Source organism: Lactuca serriola, chromosome 3 (genome assembly GCF_051521515.1).
Source record: "Lactuca serriola cultivar US96UC23 chromosome 3, Lser_US96UC23_V15, whole genome shotgun sequence".
In the NCBI taxonomy this organism is placed as follows: Eukaryota; Viridiplantae; Streptophyta; class Magnoliopsida; order Asterales; family Asteraceae; genus Lactuca; species Lactuca serriola.
Genome location: NC_136410.1, coordinates 287,623,863 through 287,642,328, shown reverse-complemented (window position 1 = coordinate 287,642,328; position 18,466 = coordinate 287,623,863). Strand labels below are relative to the sequence as shown.

Sequence of the window (18,466 nt, the reverse complement as noted above, 5' to 3'; positions counted from 1 at the left end):
GACAACATTGTCACTTGGTCTATATAAGAGATACCCAAAGGATTTCTGCGGGTATCCAATGAAAATACATCGCTCACTACGAGGTTCGAGCTTGTCGTGAGTCTCTCGTCTTACGAAAGCCTCGCAACCCCAAACCTTGATATGTGCTAACGAGGGAGCATCCCCTGTCCACATCTCGTGAGGTGTTTTGGTAAACTTCTTTGTAGGGACTAAGTTAAGGATATGGGCGGCAGTCTCTAAGGCATACCCCCATAATGAGATAGGTAGTGAAGCACGACTCATCATGGAACGAACCATGTTCAACAAGGTTCGATTACACCTCTCAGCCACACCATTCAAATGCGGTGTCCTAGGAGGCGTCAATTGCGAAACTATTCCGCATTCCTTGAGATAGTCGTGGAATTCAAGACATAGGTACTCTCCTCCTCGATCGGATCAAAGCATCTTGATTTTCCTGCCCAATTGATTCTCCACTTCTTGATTAAACTCTTTTAACTTTTCAAAGGTTTCTGACTTGTGCTTGATTAAGTAAATATACCCATATCTAATATAATCATCGGTGAAAGTCACATAGAAGCGGTTCACGTCTCTTGTGGTGGATCTAAAGGGTCCACATACATCGTTATGTATGAGATCCAATAAACCCTCACCCTTTTCACAAGTGCCAGTGAAGGGTGACTTGGTCATCTTTCCAAGTAAACAAGACTCGCACACGTCATCGTCCCTAAGGTCGAATGACTCCAACACTCCATCCTTTTGGAGTTGGGCTATGCGTTTCTTGTTGACATGTACAAGACGACAATGCCACAAGCATGCTTTATCCAAACCATTGGAAGAATCCACACACAACACATCATTTCCTAAGTTATCTACAACCATAACAGTTTCATAAATTCCATTACAAGACAATGCTTCAAAATATAAAGCACCATTTAGATAAGCATAAATTGAACCTTTCTCATTATCAAACGAATATCTAAATCCTTGTCTAAACAAACCATGAAATGAAATGATGTTTCTTGCCATATCTGGCGAATAGCAACAATTATCTAAATCTAAAGCTAATCCATTACTAAGCGCTAAAGAATACACTCCAATTTTGGTGACAGGCGACGATCTTCTGTTTCCCATGATTAGATTTATTCTTCCATGCTCCATATCTCTATTTCTTCTTAGTCCCTGCAAATCAGAACATATGTGAAAACAACATCCTGTATCAAGAACCCAAGAAATAGTCTGTGATGAATCATTAGATTTAATTGTGTAAATACCTGCGAAAGACGGCTTGATCTTCCCATCCTTGATGGCTTGTAGATATTTCGGGCAGCTTCTCTTCCAGTGTCCTATTTTGTGGCAGTGGTGACATTCTGCCCCCTTAGCGTTTGAGTTGGGCTTAGCGGGGCCGACTTCCGTTCCACTAGTAGAGGAACCATCTTGGGGCTTTCCCTTGTGGTGGATCTTTGAAGGAGCCTTCCTCTTTTTGCCCTTCCTTTGCCAAATGGCCAAAACAAGAGTAGCAGGTGGAGTGGGAGTTGGTGCAATAGATTTGTCCTTGAGGTTGCTCTCAGCAGTCCTTAGGAGTCCTTGGAGTTTGCTTAGGGTGACTTCTTCTTTGTTCATGTGGTAGGTCATCCTAAATTGGTTGTAGCACGAGGGCAAGGAGTGGAGAATGATGTCGATAGCCAAGTCTTCCCCAAAGTTAACATTTAACTTGCGAAGACGATCAACATACCTTTGCATCTTTTGCAAATGCGAGGTTAGGGATTCTCCACTTCCCATCTTAGCGGTGATCATGTTGGTGATGATCTCGTAGCGCTCTTGCCTTGCGCTTTGGTGGTACCTCTCCAGCAAATCTTGGTGCATTTCATAGGGATACATGTCCTCATAGGACTTTTGGAGTTCAAGATTCATAGTGGCCAGCATAATGCAATGGACTTTCGTTGCATCACGCTCATGGGTCTCAAAGACGGCCATTTCTTTGGGAGTAGAGATTTCTGGATTGATCTTTTCAAGCTTCTTGCTGAGGACATATTATTTTTCCTCGTAGCGGGCAATCATGCGAATGTTTTCCAGTTTCATTACTGACTCGATTAACCATGCCTTGTAGTTTATGTTCAAAGTAATTATGTGCGCACACATCATTAAGATATGTCCCAACATCATTATCACCAACATACTTATAATTTTGCAGTTCCACATACATAATCGGTTGTTGCATTGCGTTTACATTTTTAGCAACACTATGATATTGAGGTATACTTGGAGTTATAAAAGTATCTATTGGGTTGTTGCTCCCTTTTCCGTTGGATATGTTTGTTGTAGATGTTGTTCCTCTATTGGCAATATCATTAGCACCATCACCCTCTTACGACCACATACACAGAGATTTACCTTCAACCACATTGATTACGTTGATCAACTTTCTAATATCACGATCATCAACAATAGCACAATAATACAACACCTGAGGATGTTGGCAAGAAAGACTAACTTTTGATTCATCTAGATCTGGAATATCAGTCTTATTTTTCACCAAATAAACAAATTCAATAAATGTGGTGGTCTAGTAAAAATATGTACGATATAGCAATCAAAACTAATATGAAATAATAGTCAACTCCAACCAAAGAGTAGTCAACACCAAAAAAATTGCCCAAACCGTAGGTAAGGAGGAATCGAAGGTTACGTGCCCTGACCTACAGTTTTGTTCTTCATGTTCATATGGGCACCAAACCGTATTTATTTTGACAGCATACGGTAGGTGATTAAATCGCCTATAGTTTTGTTGAATTTTTTTTATTATTATATTGCAACTCAAAATAATAATCATCTACGGTTTTATTAGATATTTTTGACTAATTGCAAATATTTGACTGTTAAGTAAAAAAAATGATCAGATAATTTTACTAGTTTTGTCATTTTATCATTGTATTATTGATTGTAATTAATAAAAACTCATAATCAGGCTCCACGAAACCTGAAAACTGATTATTGCAATCCAATAGCAGTAATCATTTGAGTTTCCGTATAAACTTCAAAAGCTGTTCTATCAATTTAAAATCACAATCTACCTTGCTTTAGTACCCCGAAATCCAATCTAACAATCTGCAAAATAGATCCAATTGCCAAAAAAGGAAAGAACAATAGCGACCTAACAAGATTACAAAATTCACACATATCAAACTTTAACCAATAAGTTTGACAACAAATCACAAAATCCAAAACTTAAACCAAGAAAGGTAAAACAAAAATCAACAAGAAAACATGATTAACAAACATTCAAACTTTTTGTGTTCTATTTATTTGAGTTCCAAGATAAATGATACAAGTCCACCAATCAAAGCAAATTTGCTCTATCAAGTCAAGAATCCTACAATAATAATGCTACAACAAATTACATAAAGTTCTTGAATTCCTTTTAGTACAGATAAATAAACCGAAACAAAATCTTGTTCTTCGTGTCATCATCCGTCTTTCCCGTCTTCCGTTTCATATACCAACAAGATAATGTATTCGGATATTACAGATTTAACAAAACAATCATGTGAATAGCAAAACGAATAACAATTCAAGAACATGTTTACCACTTTCTTTCTTTCTTTCTTTTTTTTCCATCAATGATCACTCTTCTTTCCAGATCCATAATAACTCACATACCATCGAACAAATTTCTTCAAACCCATTTGAAGATCAGTCGTTGGTTTATACCCAAATTCCCTTTGAGCTAAACTAATATTTGCATGAGTAAATGGGACATCACCATTTCTTGGCAACTTCATAACTCTTCTTTTTGCTTTCACTTTCAATAACTTCTCCAAAATAGAAACGAGATCTGAAACAGGAACAGGTGAAGTGTTCCCTAAGTTAAAAACTCTCAATTGTGCAGGACCTTTCTTCTTCCCACCACTTCCTGTACTCTTTTCAGCAGTATCTAAAGCACCTAAACAACCCTTTACGATATCATCAATGTATGTGAAATCACGAGCGACAGTTCCATGGTTGACAGATTCGAAAATGGGAATCGATTTTCCTTTCAAGATGTCTTTCGTGAAGAAGAAATAAGCCATATCTGGTCTTCCCCAAGGTCCATAAACAGTAAAGAATCGTAAACCAGTTAGAGAGAGGCCATAGATGTGGTTATAAGTATGTGCAATCTCTTCGCCGGCTTTTTTTGTGGCGGCGTAGAGGCTCGCCGGTTGATCGGTTCGATCTTTTTCTGAAAAGGGTACTTTTGTGTTCAATCCGTAAACAGAACTAGATGATGCCCAAACGATTGCGGGTTGTGGGTTTGCGTTTTTACAGACTTCAAGAAGATTAACAAGTCCGGCGATGTTGCTATGGATGTAAGAGCTTGGGTTTTCCATGGCGTATCGAACGCCGGCTTGAGCAGCTAAATGCATGACATGAGTAAAAGGGATTACCTCGAAGAGTTTTTTGAGCAATGCGACGTCGTTAATGTCGCCTTCCACGATGTAAATCCCACTTCTTTCTAGTAAAGCTTGACGAGCTCTTTTCAGGGAAGGATCGTAATAGTCGTTGAAGTTATCAAGACCTAAAACACCGTCGCCACGGCGTTTCAAGGCGGCGCTGACATGGGTTCCGACGAATCCGGCTGCTCCGGTTACTAAAACGCAGAACCCAGTATTGGAACGGATCTTGGCGGATGATCGGACGCGTTTTTCCCAAATGGGTCCACCCCAAGAATTGGTTTTTAAAGATCTGCGAGAGAGATCTGATGAGATCGATCCGGCGGAGGAGTACGGCGATGATGACGGCGGTGATTTGAAGAAGAAAATGAAGATTAATCCCAAGAAAACGAAACTCCAAAATGTGAGCTTTGCTAGATACGAATAATGCCATCTGAATCTATGATTGTATTGGGATTTTTCCATCTTGAATTTGCCAGGCGTTGATGGGATATTATCAAGATGAGATGACTTCATAATTTCCAAGAAAATCTTGAAATGGAAAACACCAACTCTTTATTTTTTCCTGAATCCAAACTGGGTTAGGTTTGATTTTCTTGGAATGTGGCCAGGGTATGAATAAATCTCAAATAATTTGTTTTGTTTCTTTGTAGGGTTTGAAGAATGATTCCAATCTTTTCAAGAAAATTGATGATTGGTGAACAAAAACAAATACAAAAACAAAAAAGGAAAGATGAAAAAAGGAATTGTTCTTGCTGTGCTGATGGTGTTGATGACGATGTTCTTCAATCTTCCCCCAAACTTTACTTTTTCCTTTTGATGATGGTGGAAATGGAATCTTGTGGTTTCTTGAAGGGATTGATTTGTTTGCTTTTGTGGGTTTTCTTGGGTATAAAGATTGATCGGAAAAGTAATTTGTGATTGGGGAGAGAAAAGAAGAGAGAGGTGGACTGAATGAAGATGGAGAAGAACGGATTTTGAAGGATTTTATTAAAATGATAATGGATATTATTGATATTCAAGGTGGTGTGGACTCATTACATATCACCAAAATCAAGAAAGCGAAAGAATAGTCAAAGGGTTAATATCTTGTTAAATTTTGTATGGAATTCCGGGAAAATTAGGGTTTCTTTAGTTTTCTATTTGTGAGTGTATATTCTTTATTCTATTTCTATTTCTATCACTATTTCACCCCTCATTTGGAAATGAATGGATAATGAAAATCAAGTTTAAGATGCATAATTGGGAGGTGTGATTTTAGGGGGGGTTTGATTGGTGATTTTCATCTTGATGATTGCTTATTTGGGGATTTGCGGGTGTGTATTGGGAGATGATATGGATGAGATTTTGTGGCAAATTATGAGGAGGGGTTCATAGTTTTCACACCATAGGTATGTATTAGATTTATGGGTGGATTCGAAGCTTTGATTTCCAATCATTAATTAGCTGTTATTTTTTCTTCCAAAATTTTACTTTGCATAAATGATTAGTAAATGTGAATCTGTTATAATGAAAGGGGATTTTACGGATAAGGTATTTCAAGACGAGTCTATTAAAAAAAAAGAGTCAATTAATATATGTAAGAAATTAGCGATAAAGTAATACAAATTGCAAGATAAATAACAAACTGCTAGTGGCCGGAAAATTGATTATTAACACAAAAACTCATATGAAACCGTGAAAAATTGGTTGTTACTTGAAAAACTAGTTAACAGCGAAAAATAATATTTAATAAAACTAGTTAATAAACTAACCATTTATTTAAATATAAGACAAAATTGTAAAAAACGGTTCCTGTGGTATGTATTTTTTTGGGGTTTTAGTTCAAACTCTGATTTTTTTTTTTTTGGCTTCGTGTCTTTTTGACCATGTTTGTTAATGATTTTGGTCACTCGGAAAACTAAAAATACTAAAATACCCTTTCAGATATATTTTTTTATATTTTTTCTATTTAATTTAAAGGAAAAAGAAGAAAATAAATAACTAATTTGGGCTCACATCTCTCTCTTTCTCTCTCTCTCAATGTTCATGTTCTCCATACAATTCACCCAATTGCAACCCTAAACATTAAATATGTTCACAAACTGAAAATGATAAATGCCCAGATCATCCCCTCTAATTGGAAAAACAGTCAATCTCTACTAAACTTCCCTTTTGTAATCTCATGTTACCACCTTCACTTTAGCCATAACCTCCATTGACCATCGTTATCCACCACTGCATCGCATCTACTCTGCCTTACATCCCTAACTATGCAGATCGATTTATCTTTGTGTGTACAACCTTAAGCCCCTAACTCGGTCGTATCAATGTAGGTTTCACTTCACTACTTCAATACGATGGACTGAAAGGAAAAAAGAAACGAATGAAGGGGCAAGAAAGAAGGAGACAGTGAGGTGGGTCTCAAGAACCTTTGTTGTCGATTGACTTTATAAGCATGTCAGCTTAATCTGCATTTGATAAATCTGCACTCCTACATCGCTAAACACTTCTGCACTACATCATCGTCTCCATCATCTGCAATCCAAATTGAAAAAGAGAAACCATGGGTTCGTGTTGTGAAATCATTTGAATCCATTGTAATCGTTGTTGTAGAAGATGATGAACAATACTTGATTTTGATTTCTAGATTTTTGGATTTGGAGGGTAAGAAGAAGTTCATTAGAGCCAAACAACACCACGAGAGCAAGGAAAGAATGAGCGAGACCACAAATTAACGCAAGGATTTAAATACATTGGAGCATGACAACAAAAAAAGTTGGCATAAATTAGACCTATTTGGGGCTGCAACTAGGGGGTTTGGTTGGAGAAGATGAATTGGGGGGGGGGGGGGGTATGGTTTGCTTCACCGTCGCCAGAAAGTTGCATCTAGATCTAAAGTCCTTGCCAGATTTTTGCAGCCACTTCCTTTTCCTTAACCCATGATTAATTTCCCTCTGTATCGATCGATCGATCTATCACTCAGTCTCTTTTCCTTTTGCCGCCAAATCATCGTAAGATCTTCAATTAACACCGGATGAAGATGATCTTGAGTTTTACTTACTTTGATGCATGTATGAGGGATAATCGAGAGTGAGAACGAGAGAGATAGAGATAGAACAATTAATGATGGTGGTGGCGGATAGTGGTGGCCAACGGTGGTGGGTGGGTATGTGTTTGTGTGTTAAAGAAGAAATGACAAGAGGGAAAATATGATGGTGTACCAGTTTCTAGAGAGAGAGAGAGAGATAGGTGGACCCGGTTTTATATTTAATAATAATAATAATTTTAAAAAGTGAAAAAAAAAATGAAAACTAAATTCATTAAGGGTATAATAGTCTTTTTTGTTTAGATATGGACCAAAACTGTATGTAAACTAGCTCAAAATGACCATCAATCCAAAAAAGTCAGAGTTTGGACTAAAACCCCAGAAAATACATACCATAGGGACCATTTTTGCAATTTTGTCCATATATAATGACATGTAAAAGTTTCATTAAATATTATAAAACAACTATGTAACATATTTTATTAAATTAAAGTAACTAATTTAATAATAAATTTTTGAATATTTATGTTAATTTAATATTTTTTAGTCTCATATAATATTCATAATCTTATTGCATATTTCTCACATTCCATGGTGCAACCGTAACATGTTATTATAAGAGTAAACTACTCAAATCATCTATCTGTAAGTGTCAAAACTCATCCAATTTAAATTTTCAAAAATTAACTTGGACCGTCTTTGGTTAGTTTAAAACTTACACATTTCATCCCTCCGAACATAAAAATACCATTTTGCCTGTATTTAATTTTTGGACTTATTTTCTAATTATTTTTTATTTACTGATTTGTTTATTATCAAAAATAATTATTACTGCCCTTTAAAAAAGAAATGGGCAGCACGTTCATAACGCATCCCTCTCCCTCTGGCAACTCTCTGAGACATCTTCGGCAACTGCCATCGTCTCCCTCTTTCTCACCCACTCCCCAATTCCTTCTACCTTCATCTCCTTTTATCTCACGATGTCGGCAAAAACCCCACTCCTGATGCAGAGATCCAGACGAGACATTCCAAAATCAAAATCAACGATGACATCGATGTTGAAATCCCCCAAACATGTAGAATTAGATTTTTGGAAACCACGCCCTTCAACTTTCACTCTTCATCTCTTGTGTTACCGATCGGAAGAGAAAATAGCATAGAGACACAAAAAGCACACATATACACATTGTGTGTATGTGATGTTGGACTACAACATGAAATTTTATACCTAAAATCGGTCATGAAATCATTTTATTGACGCAAAATTTGGTGACTAAGAGGTAGAATCGTACCCTCGATTCAAGCCCTAGATTATTGAACTTCATCATTCATCACAGCTTCAAAGCAAACATAAACCATCTTCTTCATTTTCTCATTTTCTTGTTCTTCAAAATCCTAGAACCCTCTAGACCATCACTCACTTATCATTACTTGCCGACGATCATCAAGAAAGATTTGACATCTGAGAGGAATGGTGAGGTTTGTCGGCTACTGAGAGGAATGGATGGCTATTGGACTGACATTTTTCAGCATCAAAAGAGAGTTGCAGATCCGAAAAACATGCTTGTTTCTTCCTTGTCGCTCTTCTACCTAAAACCTAGTCGCATCTCATTTTTCCAAAGAGAGAATGTAGATCTGACAACTCTTACGGTGAAGAGCCAATTCTTTCTTCCTCTTTGGTATCCTTCAAATGAGTTTAGAAATAAATCTAAGAAGCGTTACCAGGTGGGTGGGGGAAAAGGGTCAAAGGGTTTAGCTGTGACCATTTTAATATTAAAATATATAAATAATACTTAAATAATGAATAAATTAAAAATAATAATATATAAGGGCAATCTAGTCTTTTTGTAACATCCCAAATTTCGAGTCCAAAAATTTCTTTTAAAAATATTACTAATTCATAGCGTTAAGTCATTCAAACATACAAAAAGGGTTTATATGACAAATCATAGTTTCATTTCCAAAACACTTGTTTAATTATCAGAGTAAACATCCCAGGCTAACTTGCCATGGTGTGTGCACTGCAACCCTCCTGAGCTCCTCTTTTGAAAACTGAATACCTGAAACCAAAACTGAAAAACGTAAGCACGAAGCTTAGTGAGTTCCCCAACTTATCGCATACCATACATATCTACTGATCCATGCATGCCATACATAATACTGAGCACATAACCACATACTGGGCTCCTGCCTGCTGCATTGGGCCTCGCCCGCTATCGGACCCTGTCCGTCACCAGGCCCCGCCTGGCTTCAAGCCCCGCTCGGTGTACAGATCTATTTTCCTTAGGCCCCGCCTGTCTCCAGGCCCCACCCGCTAACATATACTAGCATACAGTCATATCACATCACATAACTAATATACTCTACTGGATTACTATACTAAGGCCTTGCCTATTTTGGGATTCGCCCTTGTCCTACTATTAATGAACCATGGAACCCCGCCCACGCTCCTACTGACAGTGAGATACGGGCCCAGCCCACACTCACTCTTTTCCTTACTTCGGCCTCGCCCCTGCTCTACTGCTAATGATGTATGGAAGACCGTCCACACTCTGCTATTGGTGAGATATGGGACCTCGCCCACACTCACCTCCCTACCAAGCACATACATGTATCACACAGACAACAAGTATAACTATCATACAAACCATTCCTTGGGCACCCACCCGCTAACATTGGACCTTAGTCCCGAATGTTATACTAGCATACTGTGCCTAGGGCTAACCCCCGAGTCTTCCTACTGATAACTACATGGGCCGACATTGTGGTCGTAGACCCATTCACACAAAGGGAAACTAACCTGCACTGCTGAACTTTGATGATAACCCTCTGGCTGCTGTCTGTGACAACCCGAAATTTCCATTCTGTACAAACTATATCACTTTAATAGAAGTTATAGCAGTCACAGTTAATTTTCAGACTTTTTCGTGTAAGTTTGAGTAATTCAGGGTTACACTTCAGGAAATATCAGAAGAGTGGGTGCACTAGGGTTTTGTGCAACATTGTTATTCCAACACTCTGTTATATGAGAAATCATTTCAGGAATAAAAATATTTTCTGCCAAAATATCTCAGGACTATAAATAGAATTCTGAACCAAATTCATTCATTATTCGCATTTCCAACTAGAGAAAAACCATTTTCTCTCTCTCGGATCTTCGGGTTTTTATCCCAAATCGTGAGTACCTCTTTCTAGTAGTGTTAGAAAGCTTAATATGTGTTTATAACATGATTTAGATGGCTAAATCACTAGATTTAGGAGTTTACTCCCCAAGGTGTTCTTGCACGCAGCAGGGCATGAACATATTTCGAAGACTGATTCAGTCTTCTCGAACCATTGTGAGAGAGCAATGACTCCACCGGTGCCATAGAAAGGCTTCGGCTTGCAGTTTGTAAAATCCTTGTAAGAGCACTCCCTTGAGAGCACAGGGATTTCGATCGGAATAGATTCCACAGGGGTTCCACCTCTGCTGGCATCAGAAGAGTGATACTGAGCCATGGCAGTTGCCACTGTTGCAGCTACGACAGCATTCAGGGCTACAGTATCGATGACCGGAGGCGGAGGAGGTGCAGGATTATTCCTATTCCTGGGAGACTTGCGAGGAGGCATCCCTCAGCTATAAGTTTATAAAGATAAGAAAGATGGTAAGAATCAATTTGTAAGCAACATGAGAGTGACACATGGACTAACTAAACATAGTCCAACAGTTGAAAGAGTGCTTGGAACTACAATATGAAATATTAGTAGGGAAGCACAAGTGTATAGATTCTTCCCCAGATAGATAGATCAAAAAAAAATACTGGTATTACTGATGTAATAAGTTCAGGGAAAATCGACCTAACTGTAGGTCATACATCATACCATATAGAAAAGTTTGACAGTTCTTAGATTTCAATTTTGAGTACGAAAGGTTAGAAACATTTTACACACAAGTGCTACTTGGAGCACAGATGTTAAAGGGTATCCTTTAATTAAAAGACGGAGATGTACTAGACATCAACCAACGGCGATGGGAAAATCCCGAGCGAGTACTGCGGTCGGACACTTGACGAAACACCTCTTGAAGGTGTCGATCCTGAGTCCTCTGACGAGCTCGAAGTTCCAAGATTTCAGCTCGTGAGGCAGCCAATTGTTACTGCAGGGTTTTATTTGTCCTCCGGGTCCGTTCCATGTCTTCTCCAAGACGGCGGATGCTGACTGTGTTGACACCTGAGTCGACATCAATCTCTATGACCCGGTCGATGGTTGCTCCACTTTGCTCGACAATACGAGCTATTCTGCGGATAATGACAGGCAGAGCTCTGTCAGTAGAGCCACCATCGCTGACGTTGTAAAAGGTTCGGTCCCCAAAGTATGGTAAGGGTTGACCCTGATCATCACTCCAGCGGTTCAGGTTGTTTGCCCACATGGGTGTAGGACCTGGAAATGCTGGTCGAGGGGTGTTGTTCGGGGCTTGACCTACAATCGGTAGGTTGTTGACTTCAGGCTTGGAGTCGGACCCATCTGAAAAGCCTTCTGCGAGGTGATCATCCAAAGGGATTGGATGATCAACTTCGGGCTCTTCATCGATCCACCCGGCATTGCCTTCATTTGGGAAGTACGGGTCGCCATGATGGATATCTAGCCATCAAGATCTACGCGAGAATAGGGGTATAAGAATATAGTATACGTGTAACTAGTAGCACAAAATACTCCTATAGTATTTTAAGTTTAAGTTCTATTGATCTTCTTGTGGTATTGTTGGTAAGTTTTTAGACTTGTTAACCTATCACAACCATTCTAAGGCATGTGCTAATCACTCCTAGGACCAGCATAGTTGATCAGGCTATGCCATTCCCAGGACTGACCATACATCCCCGAGCTCACTTGTGACATTTAACAATCGTAATACTTTTGTTCTTGTCATTGTGACACTTATTTTAGTATGAATGCAGACTAGTATACTTAGTTAAATATTTTATTATTTAAAGTATAGACTCTTGGTCAGAGTTTTAATCCCTAATGGGTTTATAGTTTAGTATATCTTTTATGGGTTGATATACTCAATTCACTATAAACAATGCTCTGATACCAATCTGTCACACCCCAAAACCAAGAACGGCGGAAACGTTCTGGGGCGGAGGACGTCATGTAAGGTAATCACAACACAGTAAATGTAAATAGGTAAACAACATCATCCATTGCATTAAATATATAGATTTAATACATGCGTGTTCTGTACAGTTTTAGACACCAAAAATATAACGTAAATCAAAATAATAAAATGATGAGTCTTGAGTATGCTCCATCATCTCAAAAGCTGGCATCGGTACCTGTCTACTGATGACCTGAGAATACAAGTTATTTTGAAAGAGTTTATCAGCATTAAGCTGGTGAGTTCATAAGTATTTTAGTGTCAATGTTTGTTGTCAAAAACGTTTGAACCTGTCTCAATGTATAAGTTTGTAAAAGTTTGAATCTCTCAGAAAATCCTATATTTTCTATAAAAGTAACCTTTTACCAAGGCTAAACTGCTTTGTAAACTCGTCTGTTGTAAAAGTGTGTAATTACCCAAGTATAACTATCATTTGTTAAAATATAGTTTGTACATTAATGCTTAAGTGAGATTATCACCAAAATATGTAATGGGTAAATCATTGTAGTACTGTAGCTTTGTATAATAAGAACTACTGTTGTACTAATTACTACTACCTTAAACCGGATTTATATTAAGGTATAATGTGATAATTGCACCATACTATCGACTGATAACAACGACATCAAGAACGGTCGTAATAACGGAATGACGTTTGGCACCCGCAGACCTGCAGGTCCGGCTGTAGCTAGCAGCAAGGTGTAGGATAGTCAATCCAGTATAGATCTATACGCAAACTCAACGCTCGCCCTCCAAGAGAATTCTGGCTACAACTCGGGCCATGACATTTAAGGCATGCTCCGATACAGTGGATCACATTTGTTATCGTATTCTTGCCTATGTGATGAAATGTTTCTTGTTCTAGTATAGTTGTATATGTTCTCATAGTATAGTTGTATGTATATTCTCTTCCTAGTATAGACTCATGAATGAACTGACTCATTGATCTAACAGTTGTAATAGTATTGTTCTGTGTTACCCCGATGGTAACTTGTTAACGGTGCGTCTAGTACGTATGATTATGGAAGTACTTTTATGTCTATATATGTATATTTGATATATAATTAACATGGAAACGACCTTCGGATGGTCACCCAAACTCCCACCAGACCACATCCAAATCGAGGAAAAGGAAATAGGGTGGATGGCCTTCCTAAGCCCTTTAAACATTATTTATACGTCTATACATATATGGGCATGCAATTTATAATATAAAAACATAAATAAGTATTATTTTTGAAGAAAGATTGACTTGATGTCAATCTATAAAACAATTTGAAGGAGTAGATTTGATTAAAACAGATTAAGTATAAGGAACATTTGTTTAAATCACAGTTGCAGTGTAAATTCGAAAAGTAAATGGGTTTGGAAAACATTTAGAAGTAAAACAGTTTGATAGATAGTTTGAATAGTGGTAAAATCACTGGTTTCCCTAGTTATTAATCACATGTGATTAATGTAATCACATGTGATTGAAACAATAACTATAAGTATTTAACTTGTATTCCCCCCCCCCCCACTTTTGAAAGCATAATAAAGCATTTAGAATATTTAAAAGGTTGATTAAGGGGTATGAAACTCACTTGATTGATTGAAGAAAGCGAGATGGAGAACCGGGCAGAGTTTCGTCTCGGAAAACGGATTTCTCTCGGGATTCTCGGGAATCTCGGGAGTAAAATCGACCCTCGGGACTTGAGCAAAAAGACCAGAGCTTCGGGTTATAACGGGCACGGAAAACGAGGCAAGGTTGTGAGAGAGAGGAGAGAAATGAGCAACATTTTCGGAAAGCCTCGCATCCTATTTATAGGAAGGCTGAACCGCCTCCAAACGCGGGGCGTACGCTCGTACGCAGCGCGTACGCGTACGTCATGCATGACCGAAGCCTCGACTGCCTCGGTTCGGATGGGACGGGTTGCTGGGTACGCGGGTCGGATGGGACAGCGGGTCGGACGAGACAGCGGGTCGGACGAGTCGGAGCTTCGGACGGGTCGGACGGTTTAGAATTCTTCGGATAGTGCGACGTGGACGATCCGAGACCCTCGATCTCAGTACACGGGGCGTACGAAGGTACGCTGGGCGTACTTCGGTCCAATCCGATGACTCCCCTTCGGATATTACCGGGAATTTATAATTAAATTTATATTTATTATAAATAAACTTCAAAAATTCATATCTCCCTCATACGAACTCCGTTTTTGACGTTCTTTATATCCACGCGAAGGTGAGACCATGATCTACAACTTTCGTTTAGATTCCGTTGGCAAATTTCGAAATTATTTTTATTATTTATTTATTAAAATGACGTGATTAAGGAATTTCTTCAAAAATTCATAACTTCCTCATCCGAAGTCAGATTTGGACGTTCTTTTTATGTACGCAAACCTTGATATGATTCCTACTACTTTATTTAATCTAAATAAGATTTTAGGAAGGTTACATTTTGACCTAAATTTGATCGGATTTACATTACATTGACTCGAAATATCGGGTTGTCACATCATCCCCCCGTTAGAAGGAATTTTGTCCCGAAATTAAAATTTTAAGCAAGTTAGAAATTACAATGTCTAAGCAAAAAGGTGAGGGTATTTCAGCTTCATCTGATCCTCACGTTCCCAAGTGAATTCCGGTCCTCGCTTGGCATTCCAGCGAACCTTCATGATAGGGATACGGCTTTGCTTTGTCTGCTTGACCTCACGGTCCAAGATCTCTACAGGTTCTTCCACGAAGTTGAGGCTCTCGTTGATTTCGATCTCGTCGAGTGGGATTACAAGAGTCTCGTCGGATAGACACTTTTTCAAGTTAGATACGTGGAATGTAGAATGTACGTTACGAAGTGCGTCTGGTAGTTCGAGTTTGTAAGCTACGGGGCCGACTCTTGCAAGAATCTCGAAAGGCCCTATGTATCTCGGATTAAGCTTTCCACGCTTGCCGAAGCGTATCAAGCCCTTCCAGGGTGAGACTTTGAGGAGGACTCGGTCTCCCACCTGAAATTCCAAAGGTTTCCTTCGTTTATCAGCGTAGCTCTTCTGTCGGTCTCTAGAGGCTTTCAATCGTTCACGGATCTGAACGATTTTCTCTGTTGTTTCCCGAATGATCTCCGGACCGGTGAGAGTACTGTCGAAAGTTTGCCCCCTGGCTAATTGGGTATCACCCACCTCAGCCCAGCACAGAGGGGATCTGCACTTACGGCCGTAGAGAGCTTCAAATGGAGCAGCCTTGATGCTCGTGTGATAACTGTTATTATAGGAAAACTCGACAAGGGGTAAATGAGTATCCCATGCCTTCCCAAAGTCAATCACGCAGGCTCGCAACATATCTTCCAGAGTTTGGATGGTCCTCTCACTCTGTCCGTCGGTCTGTGGATGGTAGGTCGTGCTCATGTCTAGCCTCGTTCCTAGGGAATGTTGTAGTGATTGCCAAAATCTCGAGGTGAACCTACTATCTCTATCGGAGATAATGGAAATAGGTACACCATGTAGCCATACAATTTCCCTAATGTATGTTCTCGTAAGCTTCTCCATCTTGTCGGTTTCTTTGATAGGCAGGAAGTGTGCAGACTTGGTCAATCTATCAACGATGACCCATATGGTGTCAAGTCCACCCGTTGTCTTGGGCAACTTGGTTATGAAATCCATAGTGATCCGCTCCCACTTCCATTCCGGGATCTCTGGTTGTTGCAGTAAACCAGAGGGCTTCTGGTACTCGACCTTAACCTTTGCGCAAGTAAGGCATTTACTTACGAAGGTAGCAATCTCTGCTTTCATATTAGGCCACCAGTATAGCTTCTTAAGATCCAGATACATCTTATCTGAACCTGGGTGGACGGAATACCGAGTGTTGTGCGCCTCGGTCATGACCAAGTCTCGGAAACCACCATGTTTCGGTGTCCAGATCCGGTTCATGAAATATAAAGCTCCGTCACCCTTGGCTTCTAAATTCTTGTCCATTCCTCTAAGGGATTCACTTGACACATTTTCAGGTTTCATGGCCTCAAGTTGAGCCGCCTGAATTTGCTTACTCAGGTGTGAATGGATGGTTATTGATAATGACTTGACCTTGCGACCAGAGTATTCCTTCCGACTTAGGGCGTCTGCTACTACGTTGGCTTTACCCGGATGATAACGAATATCGCATTCGTAATCACTGAGTAGCTCGAACCACCGTCGTTGTCTCATGTTGAGCTCCTTCTGATCGAAAATGTGTTGTAAACTCTTGTGGTCGGTAAAGATAGTGCTCTTCGTTCCATACAAATAATGTCTCCAGATCTTCAGAGCAAACACTACTGCTCCTAGCTCAAGATCGTGGGTCGTGTAGTTAACCTCGTGTGTCTTCAACTGTCTCGAGGCGTAGGTGATGACCTTACCTCGCTGCGTCAGAACACATCCGAGCCCTTGATTCGATGCATCGCAATAAACTACGAAGTCTTCTATTCCTTCGGGAAGGGATAGTATTGGTGCGGTGCACAAGGCTCGTTTGAGCGTTTGGAACGCTCTTTCTTGTTTCTCTTCCCAGTCAAAGGCCACGCCTTTCTGGGTTAGGGTTGTAAGAGGCTTCGCTATTCGTGAGAAGTTCTGAATGAACCTGCGGTAGTAGCCAGCGAGACCTAGAAATTGTCGAATTTCTGTAGACGTCTTTGGTGCTGACCAGTTCTCAATGGCTTTAATTTTGGATGGGTCCACGTGGATTCCCTCTTCGCTTACCACGTGTCCTAAGAATTCGACTCTTCGGATCCAAAATTCACATTTTGAGAACTTAGCATAAAGTTTCTCCTTTCGTAATGTCCCTAGAACTTGTCGCAGATGATCGCCATGCTCTTTCTTACTTCGGGAGTAGATCAGGATGTCGTCAATGAAAACGATGACGAACTGATCCAAGTAAGGCTGGCATACTCTATTCATCAGATCCTTAAAGACTGCGGGCGCATTGGTCAGCCCGAATGGCATCACCACGAACTTGTAATGTTCGTAACGAGTTCGGAAGGCGGTCTTCGGCACATCCTCCTCTAGCACTCGTAACAGGTGATATCCGGATCTTAGATCAATTTTGGAAAAATAGCTCGCCCCTTGCAGTTGGTCGAATAGATCATCTATGCGTGGTAGAGGATAACGATTCTTGACCGTCAGTTTGTTGAGTTCCCTGTAGTCAATACACATACGGAAGGATCCGTCCTTCTTCTTAACGAACAAGACCGGTGCTCCCCAGGGTGAGAAACTTGGCCTTATAAAGTCCTTGCTGAGCAGTTCGTTAAGTTGACCAGAGAGTTCTTGCATCTCGGCTGGTGCTAAGCGGTAGGGCGACTTGGCTACTGGGGTAGCTCCTGGGACTAAGTCGATTCTGAACTCGACTTGTCGTTGCGGAGGCACCCCGGGTAGTTCTTCTGGGAAAATGTCGGGGAAGTCGCTCACTACTGGGAGGTTCTTTAGTTCTTTCGTTTCTAGGTTCGTGTCGACGACGTGAGCAAGGAATGCGTGGTATTCCTTACGCAGGTATTTCTGTGCTTGAATACTTGATATGATGCGAAGACTTGCACCGGGTTTGTCGCCGTAGACTATAAGTGTTTCATTAGACGGAAGGTTTAAACGGATTGCTTTCTCGAAGCACATGATGTCGGCATGATGAAGGCTTAACCAGTCCATGCCAATGATGACGTCGAAACTTTTTATTGAGACTGGCATGAGGTCGATTGGAAATGAATGGTTATCTAGAGTTAGGGTACAACCTAAGTATATGCTACTCGTATTTTCAGTTTTTCCATTAGCCATTTCTACTGTGAATAGTTCTTTGAGTGCGTGCGGTGGTTGTTTAAGCATGCGAGCAAATTTATGGTTTACGAAGCTTCGCTCCGCTCCACTATCGAACAGAATGCATGCATAGGAG

General features: G+C 40.0%; 1 protein-coding gene across 1 annotated transcript; it reads right to left on the bottom strand.

Annotated features, from left to right (window-relative positions):
- Positions 1-3,268: 3,268 nt before the first annotated feature.
- On the bottom strand, positions 3,269-5,660 carry LOC145094039 (UDP-glucuronate 4-epimerase 3). Its single transcript, XM_079032294.1, has one exon. The coding sequence runs from the start codon at positions 4,941-4,943 to the stop codon at positions 3,615-3,617; it is 1,329 nt and encodes a 442-aa protein (XP_078888420.1). The 5' UTR covers positions 4,944-5,660; the 3' UTR covers positions 3,269-3,614.
- Positions 5,661-18,466: the final 12,806 nt, after the last annotated feature.

Coding starts and splice junctions, on each gene's coding strand:
- LOC145094039 (XM_079032294.1), bottom strand. CDS start 4,943: ATGAAGTCATCTCATCTTGATAATATCCCATCAACGCCTGGCAAATTC.